The sequence below is a fragment of the Sorex araneus genome, chromosome 1 (assembly GCF_027595985.1).
Source record: "Sorex araneus isolate mSorAra2 chromosome 1, mSorAra2.pri, whole genome shotgun sequence".
Taxonomy (NCBI): Eukaryota; Metazoa; Chordata; class Mammalia; order Eulipotyphla; family Soricidae; genus Sorex; species Sorex araneus.
The window spans coordinates 375697552-375714830 of NC_073302.1; the positions used below are offsets into that span (position 1 = coordinate 375697552).

At 35.2% G+C, this 17279-nt stretch overlaps 1 protein-coding gene across 1 annotated transcript in view; it reads left to right on the forward strand.

Moving 5' to 3' along the window:
- AGMO (alkylglycerol monooxygenase) overlaps positions 1–17279 on the forward strand; it is a 321738-nt gene that overhangs the window by 149535 nt on the left and 154924 nt on the right. Inside the window, exons 9-10 of the mRNA XM_055141569.1 lie at positions 27–161; positions 2492–2605. Of these exons, the coding sequence (XP_054997544.1) occupies positions 27–161; positions 2492–2605 (249 nt within the window). The remainder of the gene's footprint in view (positions 1–26; positions 162–2491; positions 2606–17279) is intronic.

A 17279-nucleotide genomic window follows, 5' to 3' on the forward strand; every position in this document is an offset into this window, starting at 1 on the left:
AAAAATCTATATTTCAATTCTTCTAGTTCCACCACTTAATCTACATATGGAATACATTCTGGGCTACTCCAGGATTCTTCAATAAGTTTTCTGTCATATTTAAAGGACCAGGATGGAGTCCAGGTAAACCAAGACTTGGACTAAATGAAGAAATACCTGAGGTAAACAGAGTTCATGAATTTGGTGATGGTGAAGATAAGCCTTATATAGCCAACTTATGTATATATTCTGTCTTCATACAAATTTGAATGAAATGTTTCCTGATGCAGATACAGCCCTCTTAGAATAGCACAACTATATACTACCTAGGCATCAATAGGCTGGCTCTTTAGTGCTGGGCAGATTTTATCACTTAAAAGGGAGCATAATTTTGTGGTGGATGGGGACATAGAGGTGGCTAGAGGCTGATTTTCACATTCATTCAACTCACAGCTTAGAGTATCATGTTAGTACCATTGTCTCACATATACATGTGGCTTAGTTCCAGAATCCTGAGAAATTTGAGATGGAGGAAGATGTAGAGATTCTACTTTTGTTTTGTTCATGAGAAACTGAGGTTTCTAGAATGTAAGATCTAAAATCACACCAAGGAGACATGATTACTACATTCATTATAACTTTATCCATTCTATAATTGAGTAGAAGGATTAAATACAGGAGTTTCACTAAAAAGCAAATTATGTACAGGATATATTTAAAACACTGGAAATAAAATGGAAAAATCTCAGTACTTTAAAATCAAATGTTTTATTTCTGATCAAAATAACAATCACAAATAACAAGATAAGAGTAGAGTAAGCTATCAGTTTTAAAGGTAGTAGTTGGATTTAATTTATTCTGCATTTCAAATAATTTTTTTAAACAAAATTATTTTTATAGAACCCTTGATCTAGAGAAGGATATTTTATGATGATATGTTATTAAAGCTGTTGTGTTAAAAAATTCTGATAGTTTTGTGAATATTCATAATAAGTTACATGAAATTAAATAGATGGGAAAATTTTTCTTGTTTCAACTCAACAAAACTAGTTAGCTACGGTCAGCATTACCTGTTTTATTACTATTTTCTGTTTTAATAATCAAAGTGAAAAACAAGTGGCCAAAGGAAATGGAGATTGAGAACTGGTCTGCAGAACTGTGCTTACCATGTTAGAGGATATTGGGGAAAAATCTTAGAGGGAGGGACGCTCAGGTGGCAGTTGTGGTGGTGGGACACTATATGTATGAAACTCTGTCATTAACAGTATTGTAAATCATGATGCATAATTTTTAAGTCTCAAAATAAATAAGAACAAATAAAAATAACATTGGTGCTTAAATCTGCATTATAAAATAGAATTATAGTTATCCTGGAAAACTGATTTAGGAAAGTTATTTCCAATAAAGAAGCGTTTCCCTTTTAAATATGTTTTATTTATTTACACTACCCATAGGTTATCTCCTATTTGTCTTTTGCTATGTTTCTTTTATAATCATGCAAATAATTTCATGGACGTTTTAGTGGGGTATATACTTAACACTCGTGTCTATGGCTGAATGAATTCTTACATTGTCCTATGTCGTAGAGACTAAATTAGAATCCTGATTCTTCTGAAATGAGAAGCAAATCTTCTGACTTTATTTTTTTTTTAGATTTTTGTCTTTGATTATGTGAAGTAAAATAGTTCTATTTAGAAAATATGAGAGGAAACAAGAAAGTCCCACAAAGAAAGAAGAGAAGTTATCTGCCTATAATTGGGTTGCAGATGATTCTAGAATGAGCTGGATTAACTTCCATGATTTTTTATCTATAAATATTTTTTAAAAAGCAGGTTGGGATGCTGTTTTGGGATTTCTGTTTTGATAGGCCACACACATCTGTGTTCAGACAGTCTCCTGGCTTTGTGTTCAGGTATCTCTGATGGGGCTTGCTGGACCAGATGGCATTCTGGGAACTGAATCCAGATTGGCCACATGCAAGACAAGAACCTTCCCCACTGTCCTAATTTTCCAGGCTCTGCAACCATTTTTGGAGAGAATAACGAATAGGAAACTTTCTCTTTTTTAATTTCCTTTCTTTGCTTTTTTTGGTTTTATTTTATTTCGCTTTACATTTTGTTTCTGGGCCACATGTTGCAGGGGTCTGGGCTATTTTTGGATCTTTGCATATATATAAATGTTTATTTTTTTATTATTTTTCCCTTCCTTTTCTTTCCTCCTCTTTTTGTCTATTCCTTTTCTCTTCTTTTGCCTATAATACTCATTTAGTGTGAACTTCAGTGAACTCAATCCATCAAGAATAATTATTTTTTAAATTTTTTGTGTGTTTTTGTTTGGGGCACTGCTCAGGGCTTACACCTGGCCCTGGGCTCAGGGATCATTCTTGGTGGGTTCAGAGGACCATATGAGGTGCTGGGGATCGAACATATGTCAGCGTCCTACACACGAACTATGTCTCAGGCCCTTGTGTCAAGAAGAAATTAAAGACAACGTCTCTTTCTTGTCTCCCTAGGTTACAGGGAAAGAAGTTCCCTACTCATCACCAGCGTCTCAGCTATTAAAGATATATGCAGTTGTGCAGTTTGCTGTGATGCTTCTATTTTATGAAGACACCTTTGCAGATACTGTAAGTTATGTCCATTTAATAGTGTAAGACTTCTCATTTGTTCTTGAAAATGAAAATAAGCTTATTTTCTGCAAATGTCTACATAAAACCTATATTTAACCTTAATTCTTATAGATTACTAAAGAAAAATTATATATGATGTGATTATGTTATTTCTAAAATGATAAATATAAATGTATCACAAACATTTTCTTTAATAATTTGAATCAGGGTCAGGGAGATAACTCACAGGACTGGAGCTCATGTCTTGCCAGCATGAGCTGACATAATTCCACGGCACAATTTGACCCCACCCCAGTGACCCTCAATGGAGCCTTGGTGCCCCACCCTCTACTATATAAGGTGTTAACCTGATCAAAGCAACACCCCTGAGCACCCAACTGCCAGCCCTGTATCATCAGATCAGTGGTTGTCATTAAAGTCTCTGGTCCTGGGAAACTGTTGTTAAGCCCCTGTTCCCCGAATTAGAAGTACTACAGATGTCAGAATTGGTTGGGAAAGCATACTTTATATAAATTTCACCATGCTTTTCTCCTACTAGAAAATATCTTTTTCCTTAATTTTGGGAAATGTTCAATGCACTGACTACTTTATTTATTTTGACATCTCTAATTTTTAAGAATTGTGTTTGTCTTACACAATCATAGAAGCATTAGATCAAGGTTTAAAATCTGGATCTTAATTCTGATATTACCATGTGGTGAGTCACTTTTAGAGTCTCGTCAGAATACCTAGAGATACAGTTTAGGAGTAGTTTAGTAGCACCGTAGCACTTTCGTCCTGTTGTTCATCGATTTGCTCCAGTGGGCACCAGTAACGTCTCCATTGTGAGACTTGTTACTGTTTTTGATATATCGAATATGCCACAGGTAGTTTGCCAGGCTCTGCCTTCTGGGTGGGATAGTCTTGGTAGCTTGCCAGGCTCTCCGAGAGGGATGGTGGAATCGAACCCAGGTCAGCTGCGTGCAAGGCCAATGCCCTACCCGCCTTGCTATCTCTCCAGTCCAGGGGTAGTTTAGTACATGAACTATTTTGCATAAATGAGGCAATGAATCTAATCTCTGATTCCCTCCATCTCTGCTCTCTAAAATGTTCATTTCATGTATTTTGTACAACCAAAATGACATGATATTATCAAATATGTAACTAGTAAATAAATGTGTGATAAACCATACAAAGATATAAGAAACAGAGGTGTTTCGAATAATATATTTTATTTTTCTGATTTATTCATATTATATTTATTTTGCCTAAAGGGATTTATGACAGTAAAATAATCCATAAACTCAGGGCCATAGTGACAGTTCAGTGCATAAGTTGCTTGCCTTCATGCAGCCAACCTGGTTTAAAGGAACCCTAACACCACCCTATATAGTATCTTGAGCCCCACCAGTAGTAATCTCTGAGTAAAGAATCAATAACAAGCTATGAGCACAGCCAGGAGTGGTATCCAAACAAACAAATAAAATTGCCCAAATCCATAAATTATATTCTAAATTATGTTAAGGAAAGTCAGTAAAACTGAAAATTGAATCACCTAAAATAACAATGTCTTTATCTTTGTTTTCAAGTAAAGATGTTCCTTATAAAATAACCTCACTGAACAACAACAATTGAGGGCCTTCACAGTATTTCTGTGTAAATAATGATCATGTTAAGGAAGCAAGAGGGGATTTCTGTTTTTAGTAAAACAGCTGTTTAGATAGAGGTACTTTTAACATTGCATCGAAGAGCTTGAATTTCTAAATAAAATAGACTAAAGATCACTCTTCAGATGCATTGTATAAAAAGAATTGTGGAAAAGTAAGTACATTTTTCAGGTGAAAGCTTTGAGAAAAACGTTAGCTTTATGAAGAAATTAATATCAATCAACACACCTTTTCCAGGATATCCTATATTTCCTGTTGTCAAGACCTGCAGGCTCAAAACCTGCACAGATTAGATGTTAGATAAAGAACTGTGAATTAAAAAATTAAACCTGAAGTGCACAATCAGAAACACTCAGTAAAAGAGGAGGGAATTAATGAAAATCTGAAGGAGAAAACTTTCCTATTACTTGGCTATTGTCAGGCCAGAAATTTTTTCCCCTGAGAATTAATAATTACAGACCATTTGTCAATCAGATACAGGTCCAGGATTTAAACTAGCTTTTGATTTCTGAATCTAAGCAAAAAATATTTTGAAATTCATCTCAGATTTACTATTACATAATTAAAAGACCCATGTTTAAATCATCTTTGTATCACTGTATCATTGTCATCCTGAGCTCAATTTGGTTGTGTGGGAACCAGTAACCTCTCCATTCGTCCCTGTCGCATGCTAGTGTAGCCCACTGGCGTCTGCTCATTCCAGGAATAGGAAGAGAATCAAACCATTTTAGCAGCCTCTCCTTACTCATCCTTTCCAATGCTGCCATATTGAGGGCTCTTTCAGGGTCAGGGGAATGAGGCCTGTTATTGTTACTGGTTTTGGCATATTGAATATGCTACGGATAGCTTGCCAGGCTCTGCCACACAGGATACTCTCGGTAGCTTGCCGGGCTCATACATAGTGTAATCCCCATAAGTGCAAATCTCATAGTATTGCTACAGATAATTGCCTGATTATTATGGTTCAGAGATTTTAAAAGCACAGAAAAATACAAGAAGAAAGTTCCAGGACAAAGGCTCAATAGAAACATCAGAATGAAAGCCTCAAAAATATGTTGTGGAGATAAATGAAACTAGAATATAAATGATATACATTTAAATATTTGAAGAAATGATAGATGAAATGCGAATTTATGCAAAAAGAAATAAGAAACTATAAAAATAATGAAATTCATTTAAAATTTATTAAGTAAATCTCTAGAATCAAAAATTCTAACAAGCCTGCAATTAATTGATATGAATGGCATTAAAAAATCATTTTAAGCACCAGAGTTTAAAAAAATACTATTGATATGAGTCACAGCATTATTTAATACCATCAAAGAGATAACTAGGGGCTGGAGCAATAGTACAGCATGTAGGTGTTTGCCTTGCACACAGCCGATGCGGGTTCAATTCCCAGCATCCCATATGGTCCCTTGAGCACCGGCAGGAGTAATTCCTGAGTGCAAAGCCAGGAGTAACCTCTATTGCACTGCCAGATGTGATTCAAAAAAAAAAAAAGAGAGAGAGAGAGAGAATTAATCCATCACAAGACAGAATCAGAAGATCTTTTGGTTTTGTACTATTTGTGCTGTTGACAGATGTTAATCACTCGATTAAAAAATTCTCAAGTCATAGAAGATATTTGCAGAAATAGCAAGATAGCTCATTGAGCTGAAGCACATATATCACAATCAGGAGGCATAGGACCAATCTCCAGTACCATCTGATATCCTCTAAAACTCACTAGGAATCCTCCGCCACTCCCAGAACAGTGAAAAACCCCGAGCACTGTGAGGATTTATTTAAAGGAAATAGTATTTTCATCAGAGGTATTTTTAATAATCTCAAAATATAAAGTCTATGTGGTTATTTTATTTTTAGATATCATTTTATAGACCCAGCACAGTAATTTCGCTGAAACAATAAACGTATATTTTGTATGACAGCTGTTATATGGAAGTCTACTTAAAGTACATTTTGGAATATGTTAGGCAGGACTTTTTGTTTATGTGAAATTTAACCCAGATGAGTTTATTAATTCTTGTAATAGAAGACTATTGGCTTTCATGGGCCTGCATTGGATCCATTGAGCCAAGTAATGTCATTAGGAACCTTATTTTCTTCTTGCATTTGTATTTTTCTGAGTGGAGATTCACCTGAAGATTCTATCTTGGAGGTAATTTGGCTATCATCATCTCTAGCTTTAAGGTATTTAGGGAAACTCCCTGTAGAACCAAGATTTAATTCTGGTTCTTTGCTCAAGAATCACTCTTGGTGGGGATTGGAGACTGTCTGTAGTATCAGGGTTAGAACTGAGGTAAGTTGTGTGCAGGCATTTCCTTCTACCCATTGTACTAACTTTACAGTCCTAGCATCTGTAGCTTTAAATAATGACATCCAAAGCATATAAGAAGCAAAGGGCCTACTTGGAGTCACATGTTATGACTCAGTTCATCTGAATATCACTGAACCAATCAATACAGTCTGACCTGCATCATAGACTGTTTATTTTACAGGAATGACTCAGCAAGCTAAATGGTATTTTCATTATCTGAATGGCAGAAAAAAAAAATGACTTGAAAGAAAACTTGAGACAGTAGCATAAAGAAAAAGAAAATAAATTTGAGTACTCAAAAAGAATAAATGATAAATTTATGCGATCCTTTCTCATTTATGAGTTTTTTATTTTCAAAATGATTTTTTAAGACTAATAAGATACATAGTACATTATAATTTTTCCTACAGGATACCATTTTGCTAATGGATCTGTGGCATGAGTATATAGTAGATATCATCTACTCTCTGTGATAAAACTTCCAATGCAATGTTACATATAACTGGGGAGTCAACACAAGACTTTCTGGGAATTGATAGCTCAGCAGATTAACCAGATCATCCATAAAGGGTTCTCCTCAAGGCTGTTGACTTTCATTACAATGAGATAATTTCAAGGTATTAAAAACAAGTAGTTATTTGTAACCTACAAGTTATTTGTAACCCAACTCTGGAACAGCGGGTAGGGCGTTTGCCTTGCACGTGGCTGACCCAGGTTTGATTACTCCGTCCCTCTCAGAGAGCCTGGCAAGGTACCAAGAGTATCCTGCCCGCACTGCAGAGCCTGGCAATCTACTTGTGGTGTGTTTGATATGCCAAAAACAGTAACAACAAGCCTCACAATGGAGACATTACTGGTGTCCGCTGGAGCAAATCAATGAACAATGGGACGACAGTGCTACAGTGCTACTTAGAATTTCAATTATTCCAGATATTCTGTCCTCACAGATTGCAACAAAAACAAAAATCACTTTTCATGGCATCTTATAAGATTCTACTAAGAAGGGATGAGGGAATTACAGAATATTTTGCAGCAAATACCTATTCATATCTCACTGTTTAGGATTAATACAACTGCCTACACTGAACCAATAAATAACACCAGACTATTAACCATAAATTAACCATGAATGAATTATATCTAGAATAATCCATATCCTGGGGATAAAATATTTACTTCTTACTGAGCATGTTTCTTCCTTTTATTTGGAAATATCAGCATACTGTGTAAGAATTGAGGAATATTTTTCATTGTAATTATTTATTTTGTGTGTGTGTCAAAAATGTCTTGCTCAGTAAAATAGTTTTAAAGAATGTTATTTTGGAGGTTTTTGGATAAAATATTGAAGAAAGACATTTTAATTTTAACATCATTTAAGTAATTTTGCAATTAGTATATCTACGCATATTTATGCCTTTTCATTAAGATTAGATACCAGAATATAATACAAATAAAGACCCAGTTTTGGACAATAGATAACCTCACATGTGTTCTTTGTCTGCATGTGACTTAAAAATAAGCTGTAGGAAAAAAAACGTGTTATTTCTTATTATAGAAGAAAATGATGTTTAATTCTGCTTTCCATTTTACGAAGTGAAAATAAGGAATAAAATAGCAATGATGAGAAATACCTTGAGAATATACTGTTAGGGTATATGTCTTAAGGAAAGCTATATTACATATATTTAAGTATAAACTTTTGATCTGGTTTGTTTGTGTGTCTATTGTGTGTGTTTCTGTGTGTAAACACTTTACCTGACAGTGTGCTCAGGGCTTACTCCTGGCTCTGTGCCCAAAAGTCACCCCTGGTATGGCACATGAACCAACCATATGCCACGATGGGAATCACACTAGAGTGAGGTGTATGCAAAGCAAGTGCATAACATACCTGCTATACTATTGCCCTGAACCAATCTGTAAATATTGATTTCAGTTTGCAAGATTGAATTTTTTTTTCGCTTTTTGGGAGACATCCGGTGATGCTCAGGTGTTACTCTTGGCTCTTCACCGAGGAATCACTCCTTGAAGTTCTCAGGGCACCGTAGAGGATGCTGGGGATCAAACCCGGGCCAGCTGCATGCAAGGCAAACACCTAACCATTGTACTATCGCACTGGCTCTCAAGATTTAAATTTTTAACTGAATAAATAGACTAATTTCATTATTTCTCAAACACATGAATAGAAATGGGCCCAGCTTGATTTTGAAATAGAGATCCTTAAAAGTAAATGTATCAAGATATTTAAGTGCCTAAGCATGTACTAATGCTTCCTGGTTAAGAAGTAAACATGTTTTATGTATATTAAGAGATGTGACTTGCAGTATGGTTTTAAGATTTTTCTGTCACCGTAAAAGTTGTATGAGAAACTAATGAAGAAAAATTGACATAGAAAATTATCTAGTGCTGAAGTCCTTTTCAAACTGAAATTAGCACTGGGGACAGCTTCATTCCTTACACAAATTAAATGTGAAAGGTGCATTTACTTGTTTCCCACACATATTTTTCTTTGCTAAAGACATGCTGTGCAACTAGGAGAAAAGGTTGCTTATTTGCAAAATTCTATAGTGCCTTTCTAGTCACAGGGTTGTGCTTAAAACCATATGAAGACACTTAGATCCAACAGCTATATATATATTTTTTTCCAAATTCACTGCAGCCAATAGTCACAGGAAAAGGTTGTGGCTGATTTTGTAAATGGGGACCCTGCTGTGGTCTCATCCCCTTCTCTGTTTATGCATATACCAGAGTAGATAAATAATATTTTCTGTGCAAATAATGCATAAATATTTCTGGTAGCCTAAAAGCAAACTGATGGCCACTGAAACTATGTAAAATGCACATTTCTTCTTACTGAAACTTGCAGTGCATATGTTTCAATATATTTGATTTAGTTTAGAGATATAACCCACAGATGTTTATGTTGATTCTAGTTTTGTAATGATTGAGACATCAGTATCTTGGCTGCCAGAGTCCACTTCATGGTGTGAAATGAAATGAAATGAAATACAAAGCTATTAGCATATTTCCAAAGCAAAATTGCAAAAGTAGTGTTTGTGTTTTAGATAATGAAGCATACAAAATCCACTTTAAATATTAAATTATATATTAAGTTAAACACTTAATAATGCTAACTGAAGATATGTGTGGCTCATATTTTTGAATGGTATATTTTGTATTAAAGAGGCATCTGAAAATATCTAAAATAAATTTAGAAGCAGGTCTTCATAGTTTTAAATTTTCATTGGTGCATACTTTGTAAACATGTGTATTAAAGCCTTGCTACTACTGTTTTAATAATGACTTTAGAAGACTCTGAAAAAATATATGTTTAGTTGCACTCTCATGACAAAAAGTGTCACTTTCACAGATTAGATTTCACTAAGATCCTGCATGAAACCTCTGAAATCAATATCCAGCAGGTATACTGTTTTCTTCCGGGTAGCCCTCTGGGATTTCATTTCATTTCCTAAAGTTTTTAGATGCTTACTGAAGTGAAAATGAAAAATAGAAATATGAACCAAAATGAGCATCAATTATAACATAAAACAACACCAAAAATTGTAATGAATATTTTAATAAGTAAAGGATATTAGTAAATTCTATGTATATAGTTAACTTAGACTTTAGAAGAAGGCAGTGACCACTGAGTTGCAATAAAATACTTTTTTCTACTAGAGTACATATAGTAAAATAGAAAAACACATTCAAAAATGTTATTTATATTGAATAATTAGATATTGACTCAGAAGTTAGGATGTCTAATACTATTAGTATTGTCTCCAATACAACAAACAGTATCAGATAGCTCTTTTAAAAGCCACTATATCATAAAAAATAATCCCCAAACTGCTTCTAATTTGATTTAAAATCTCATTTTGATTTATTAAAATTTCATTAAACTTTGATTTTTAATTCAAATTATAAAACTCAAAGTTAGGTTTCTTATTAAAAATCATCCTAAGAAAAAAGAAATTTATTACTCTGCTATTTTTAATCTCTGTCTTTTGTTCTTTTCTATCTTGGGAATAAGTGAAAGATTTATTGCTTAAACTCCCACTTATTTCACAGTTTAGAACAATTGATTGCTGGTTTTCATCCAGTGAAAAATCAGGAGATCATCTAATCTGGCTCATGGAAACACACACTATTGTTAGCCCTGAATGAGTACTGATAAGTAGATATAAGCATTAGTTCTCACATTTTTTTTCACATTCATAAACTAAAATATGCTAGTTCTCTCTGGTTTCACTCTGTGAGTTTCTAGAATTCTCTCTATCCAACTCTTCCTTACTGATTTTGTGTCTTCCAATCAACAGCCTTCTTTTGAGAACTCTCAAACCCCAGTCTATCCCTTCAATGCAGGGAATCCACCTGGCTCTCCTAGATTCTGTGGCTTTGAAACTCTCTTAAGGTAGTAAGCTAAGGAAGTAGTAAAGTCATGTCACTTGTTTCCTGTTTTTTTTCTAGAATCACTGACCTTTGTTTTATGGCATCTAGTACTGTAATTAATTGATAGAGATGTATTTATATTGAAAGGAAAAATTTCAATTTATAACATACAATTTCTGTAAGAGGGAAACATCTAGCAGCAAGTGAACTCTTCTATTTTTACTGAGATAGCTGAATATTTTATTTTATTCATTTATTATATCACTATGCAGTTACAAAATGATTTGTGATTAAATGTTAGGCACACAATATTCCCCATACTCTCTCTATATATATTTTTGGGCATTATGATTTGCAACACAGACACTGAGAAGTCATCATGTTTGGTCTATTACCTACTTTTGACACACATCTTCTATCCCAACTGATTCCTCCAGCCATCATTTTTTAGTGATCCCTTCTCTATTCCATCTACCTTCTCCCCTCTGCTCGTGAAGCAGGCTTCCAGCTATAGGGCAACCCCCCTGGCCCTTGTATCTACTGTCCTTGGGTATCAGCCTCATGTTATGTTATTCTATACTCCACAACTGAGTGCAGTCCTTTTATGGCTGTCCCTCTCTTTCTGACTCATTTCACTTGGCATGATACTTTCCATGTTCAACCACTTATATGCAAAGTTCATGACTTCATCTTTTCTAACAGCTGCATGGTATTCCACTGTATAGATGTACCAAAGTTTCTTTAACCAGTCATCTGTTCTAGGGCACTTGGGGCAGGAGTAGAGTGGAAAAGGGTGTATACAGGGGATATTGGTGGTGGGGAATGTGCACTGGTGGAGGATGGGTATTTGATCATTGTGTGATTGTAACCCAAACATGAAAGCTTATAACTATCTTGGGGTGATTCAATAAAATAAAATAAAAATAAAAAGTCTTCAATAAAAAGGAAAAAGAAATGTTAGGCACAAAAGATTCCGATACCAATCCCTTTACCTGTGTCAATTGTGACTCACTAATGTCCCCGATTTCATGCCCTCACGTTCCATATCCCAAAGCTTGCCTCTGTGACAGACACATTTCTCCTCCACGATTGGGCCACAGTCAGCAGTGCTGGGAGGTGTGGGGGACATAGAGTGCCATCATGGAATCAGCCATGTCCCTGTTCAAGAGGTCGCTAGAAATTTTAAAGAGAGAATGAGGGATAAAGAAGACATTGTATTAGTAGATTCAGGAAATTGGGAAATTATTAAAAGCAGAAAGAGGGGTTGGTTCCTGTGAATCCCATCTGGGTTTGTTAAACGATGCTGATCAAGTCCAAGTGCTGCTCTGAATTTCAGAGAATGGGACAGAGAAACCGATTTTCAGATGTTACCTGAAACAAATAGTACATTTTCTTCATAAATTTGAGTTGTAACAGGCAATCACTTAAAGGGATTGAAGCCATCTGAATGGTAAAATTTTGAGTTTTGGGGGTGTCACTTTGTAGGACGTAGGGCCACACAAGTTGTTCTTGGGTCTCACTCCTGCATTGTGCTTTGAGTTTATTCTCAATGTGCTTGGGAGAACATATGTGGATCCTAGGAGGATTGACTGCAAGACAGGCAAATGCCCTAATCCCTATATACCAGCCCCATGTATATCTTCAGGTTTTACAGGTCAAGGCTGATATCTAACCAAGAAAGAATTTAGAGGAGCCTGACTAGTTTGATCAAGGTCATAAGTTTTCAGTTATAATATTGCACAGTGAGCATGTACAGAACCTAGTTACTATGTATATGTATTTTATATATATTATATATATTACATATATTTTATACTTGCTTTACTTCATACTTTCCATCGTAATTTTTTATGTAATTCAATGTACTTGTATTAAATGCATACACTTTACCCTAAACACATTATGATACATAACATTAACTAGTGTTCAATCAGTATGTATTTACTTTATTAAAGAAATTTTGAATTTAAATGCACATCTAATAAAATACATTTAATTTTAGAAGTTATTCATGCAAAAGAGAGTATATTTTTATTTGTTTTGTTTTTGTTCACACCTATAGGCACTTTGGGGTATTCTTGGCTTAGCTCTTGTGAGATCATAAATTGTTGGGATTGAACTGATGCTTCTGACATACAAATCATGCATTCCATCCCTTTGAGTTATATTCTGACCCTTTAATACATGCCATTGATTTACTTGTATCATTTTTTTCATTGCGAACAGACTGGGAAATGTTCAATTTAACCATGTTCTTTTTTGTGTACTGCAATACTAACCAAATAGTGGGTTCTAAAAATTAAATAAAGAGACATCAATGTATTAATGTTGACAGCTTTTTTTTAAAGAAGGAGGCATTGTTTTTAGACAGATTGTAGAAATATACAGAGAATAACAAATCCCATTGGTTCTATATTGAGTTCTATCTCTGATTCTGTATTATGGTATCAGGAAGTATCTCAAAGCTTTAGACTTTTAATATAGATATCCCAGTTCAAGGCATTGAAATAAAAGCAGAATCATAGGGGGATATTATGGGGGTAATGGACAACAAAGGGTGGGTGCTAACAAACCCTATTTTATGATTTTTCATCAGAGGTCACAGCAAGTTAAATGTTAAGCAGTTTTGACCTTAAGATGTTTCGAAACTGAATATTTTGAATCAAAACCACGTTTCTCCTCTTCTCAGACACCTTTTATAGAAACTTTAAAAAGTACACCACATTATTATAATAAGAGCCAGACATGGTTTGTCTAAATCTTTAGAGAAAAATCATGGAAGATTGTATCATCTTTGGCAACATACAAGCTTTTAAAAAAATTTTTTATAGAAGTGAACTACTAATTTAGGACATAATGTTTGGAGCTGGTAGTTCCCGTTTTAAGATATGTTGGATGAATAGATATAAATGGCAATTCTATTCACCAGTAGAGTTTTTCCATGGAAAATTAAGAGGATGATAATTGATAAGGAATGGTAGTGGGTGAGGAGAACCTTTCTTCTTCCGATATGTATGTGGGAAAATGAAATGTAAAGTTCATCCATTATTTTTGAAGCAATATTGAAGTAAACATAAAATTTTGTTTTATTTATTTATTTTTCTTTTTTGGTTTTTGGGTCACACCCGGCGATGCACAGGAGTTACTATTGGCTCTTCACTCAGGAATTACCCCTGGCGGTGCTCAGGGGACCATATGGGATGCTGGGATTAGAACCTGGGTCGGCCGCGTGCAAGGCAAACGCCCTACCCGCTGTGCTATCGCTCCATCCCCAACATAAAATTTTAGAGTTCCCATAAAGTTAATGGAAATACTTGATTAGTTACCCATCTACAAGGACAGTTGCAGGAAAATTATTTTCTGATTCATTATGCAAACCTGGACAGTAACTCTTGTATTGGGAAACCAGGCACAAAAAACAGATCAAATGGACTAAAGACCTCAATATCTGAGCTGAATTCATAGGAACATGGAGAAAAATGTAGGCAAAATCTTCCATGACACTGAAGCTAAAGACATCTTTAAAGATGACCCACCCTTGACCAAGTAACTGGAAACAAAGAAAAACAAATGGGACTACATTAAGCTTAGTAGCTTCTGAACCTCAAAAGAAACAGAGAGCAATATACAGAGATAGACCATGGAATGGGAAAATTATTTACCCAGTACCCATCAGACAAGGGGTTAATATCCAAGATATTAACACTGGTAGAACTTTACAAGAGTAAACATCAAACCCCATCAAGAATTGGGGAGATTAAATGAACTTAAATATAATTTTAAAACTGGAAAAACAATTTCTTGTTTCCTAAAGATTCTTATAGTTGTTATCTTTCTCATATATCTTTTTTGTGACAAGGACAAAAATCAGAACTCTTATAAATACATAAGTAAAAAAATTGCCCATGAACAGAGAGATTCACTAGTGAATTCTTTCAAACATTTAAAGAGAACCTACTTTACAAACTTTTACAAGAAACTGAAGAAACATAGCGATTCTATACTTACAAGATCCTAAATAATCTACAGAAAAGCCCCTAGAAACAATAGACTTGTTAAGTAAGTGGCAGGTTACAAAATCAACACCCAAAATATCTAAGACCTTTCCATATAAAAATTATGAAAGAGAAGAAAGAGAATTAGAAAAAAATCCCATTCACAATCGTGTCTCTGAAAATCAAGTACGTTGAAACCAGCTTATCTAAATAGGTGAAGAACCTATAAAAAGAAAGCTATAAAACTCTACTTCAGGAAATAAAAGAGAACATGATGAAATGGAAATGCATATCCTGCTCACCGATAAGGAGGAATAACATTGTCAAAGGACAATACTCCCAAAAGCACTATACAGATTCAGTGTATTCCCTAGAATACCCATGATATTTTTCAAAGAAATAAACACTCCTGAAATTCATAAGCAACAATAAACTCTGACAAATAGTAAGGCAATCCCTGGAAAAAAAGAAGATGGAAGCCATCACCTTCCCAAACTTCAAACAGTACTTCTAAGGGGTAGTCCTTGAAACAGCATTGTATTGGAGTAAACACAGATCTGCAGATCAATGGAACAGAGTTGAATATCCTGAGACTTATCCTCAAATATAGGATCACCTAATTTTCAATACAGGAGCGAGCCTCTTCAACAAGTGGTACATGGAAAACCAGGCAGCTGCATGCAAAGAAAAAAAAATGGAGTCAGACCTATTTCTAAGACCAGGAACAAATATGAGATCCAAATGGATCAGCAGACCTCATTATCAGACCAGGTTCCATAAAGCACGTGGAGAAAAATGTGGGCAGACCCTCTATGACATTGAAGCTAAAGGCATCTTCAAGTATGAAACACCATTACCCAAGCAAGTGATAGCAAACAAACAACTGGGACTATGTTAAACTTTGTCTGCTTATTCTTCTGCTCCTCAAAAGAAATGGTGACCAAAACATAAATATAGCCCATGATCAGAAAAATTACTTTTCCATCACCCATCAGAAAATGGCTTACTATCCAAGAAACATAAGGCACTGGTAGAAATTTACAAGAAAAAACATCCAATCCCATCAAAAAATGGGGAGAAGAAATGAACAGAAAATTCCTCAAAAAATAAATACAAATGGCCAAAAGACACATGAAAAAATGCTCTATATTGCTAATTATCAGGGAGACGCAAATCAAAACAACAATGAGATATCTAATATGACAGAGACTGGCACATCAAAAAGAACAAGAACAACCATGCTTGTGTGGATGCAGGGAGAAAGGGACTCTCCTTTAATCCTGTAATGTCGACAGGTCCAGCGTTTTGGAATCATTATGGACTTTCCTCCAAACACTGGAAATTGAGTTTCCATATGACCCAGAATTACCACTTCTGGGTTTATATCCTGGGGCCCTATACGCACAGCAGAAATGCCATCTGGACTTCTGTGTTTATCCCACTCTATTCACATTAGTCAGAATCTGGAGAAAACCTGGCTCCCTGAGAACAGATGACTGGATAAAGAAACAATGGTACATTTACATAATGAAATATTATACAGCTGTTAGGTAAAATGATGAGTGAACTGAGTCAGAAGGAGACAGACAGGCATAGAATGATTGTACTCCTTTCTATCACTATATCACTGTCATCCCATTGTTCATCAATTTACTTGAGCAGGCACCAGTAATGTCTCTATTCCTCCCAGCCCTGAGATTTTAGTAGCCTCTCCTTACTCTTCTTCTCAATGACTGGAGGCTCTTTCAGGGTCAGGGGAATGAGATATATCATTACTCTTTTTGGCATATCAAATATGCAACGGGTAGCTTGCCAGGCTCTGCCTGTGAGGGAGGGATACTCTCAGTAGTTTGCTGAGCTCTCCGAGATATCTATATATAGTATATGTATATATATGTACATATATATATATATTACTCTCTATAATTTGTTGCCTACTGTCTGAACCCCATAAAATATGATGCGTTAATTATGGAAAAATGGGTAGAAAGTGTCTTATAATGTGTCATTTTATACTCCCCTCTGGGAGGAGCGGCCATTGAGATCTGGAGGGTGGCCAATGAGGAGATGATCTGGTATTTTCATTGCAAATGCCAAGAAAATTAATGGACTAATCTTCATTTTCTATGATGAAAAGGCCAGAGTGATAGTTCAGAGGATAGGATGCTTGTCTTGAACACAGCCAACCCAGGGTCAATCCCTGACATTTCATATGGTTGTCCTAGCCCTCCATAAGTGATCTCCGAGTATAGAGCCTTGGTAATTCCTGAGCACCTCTGGGTCTGGCTTCAAACAAAAACAAAATAGCTTAACTATGTGTA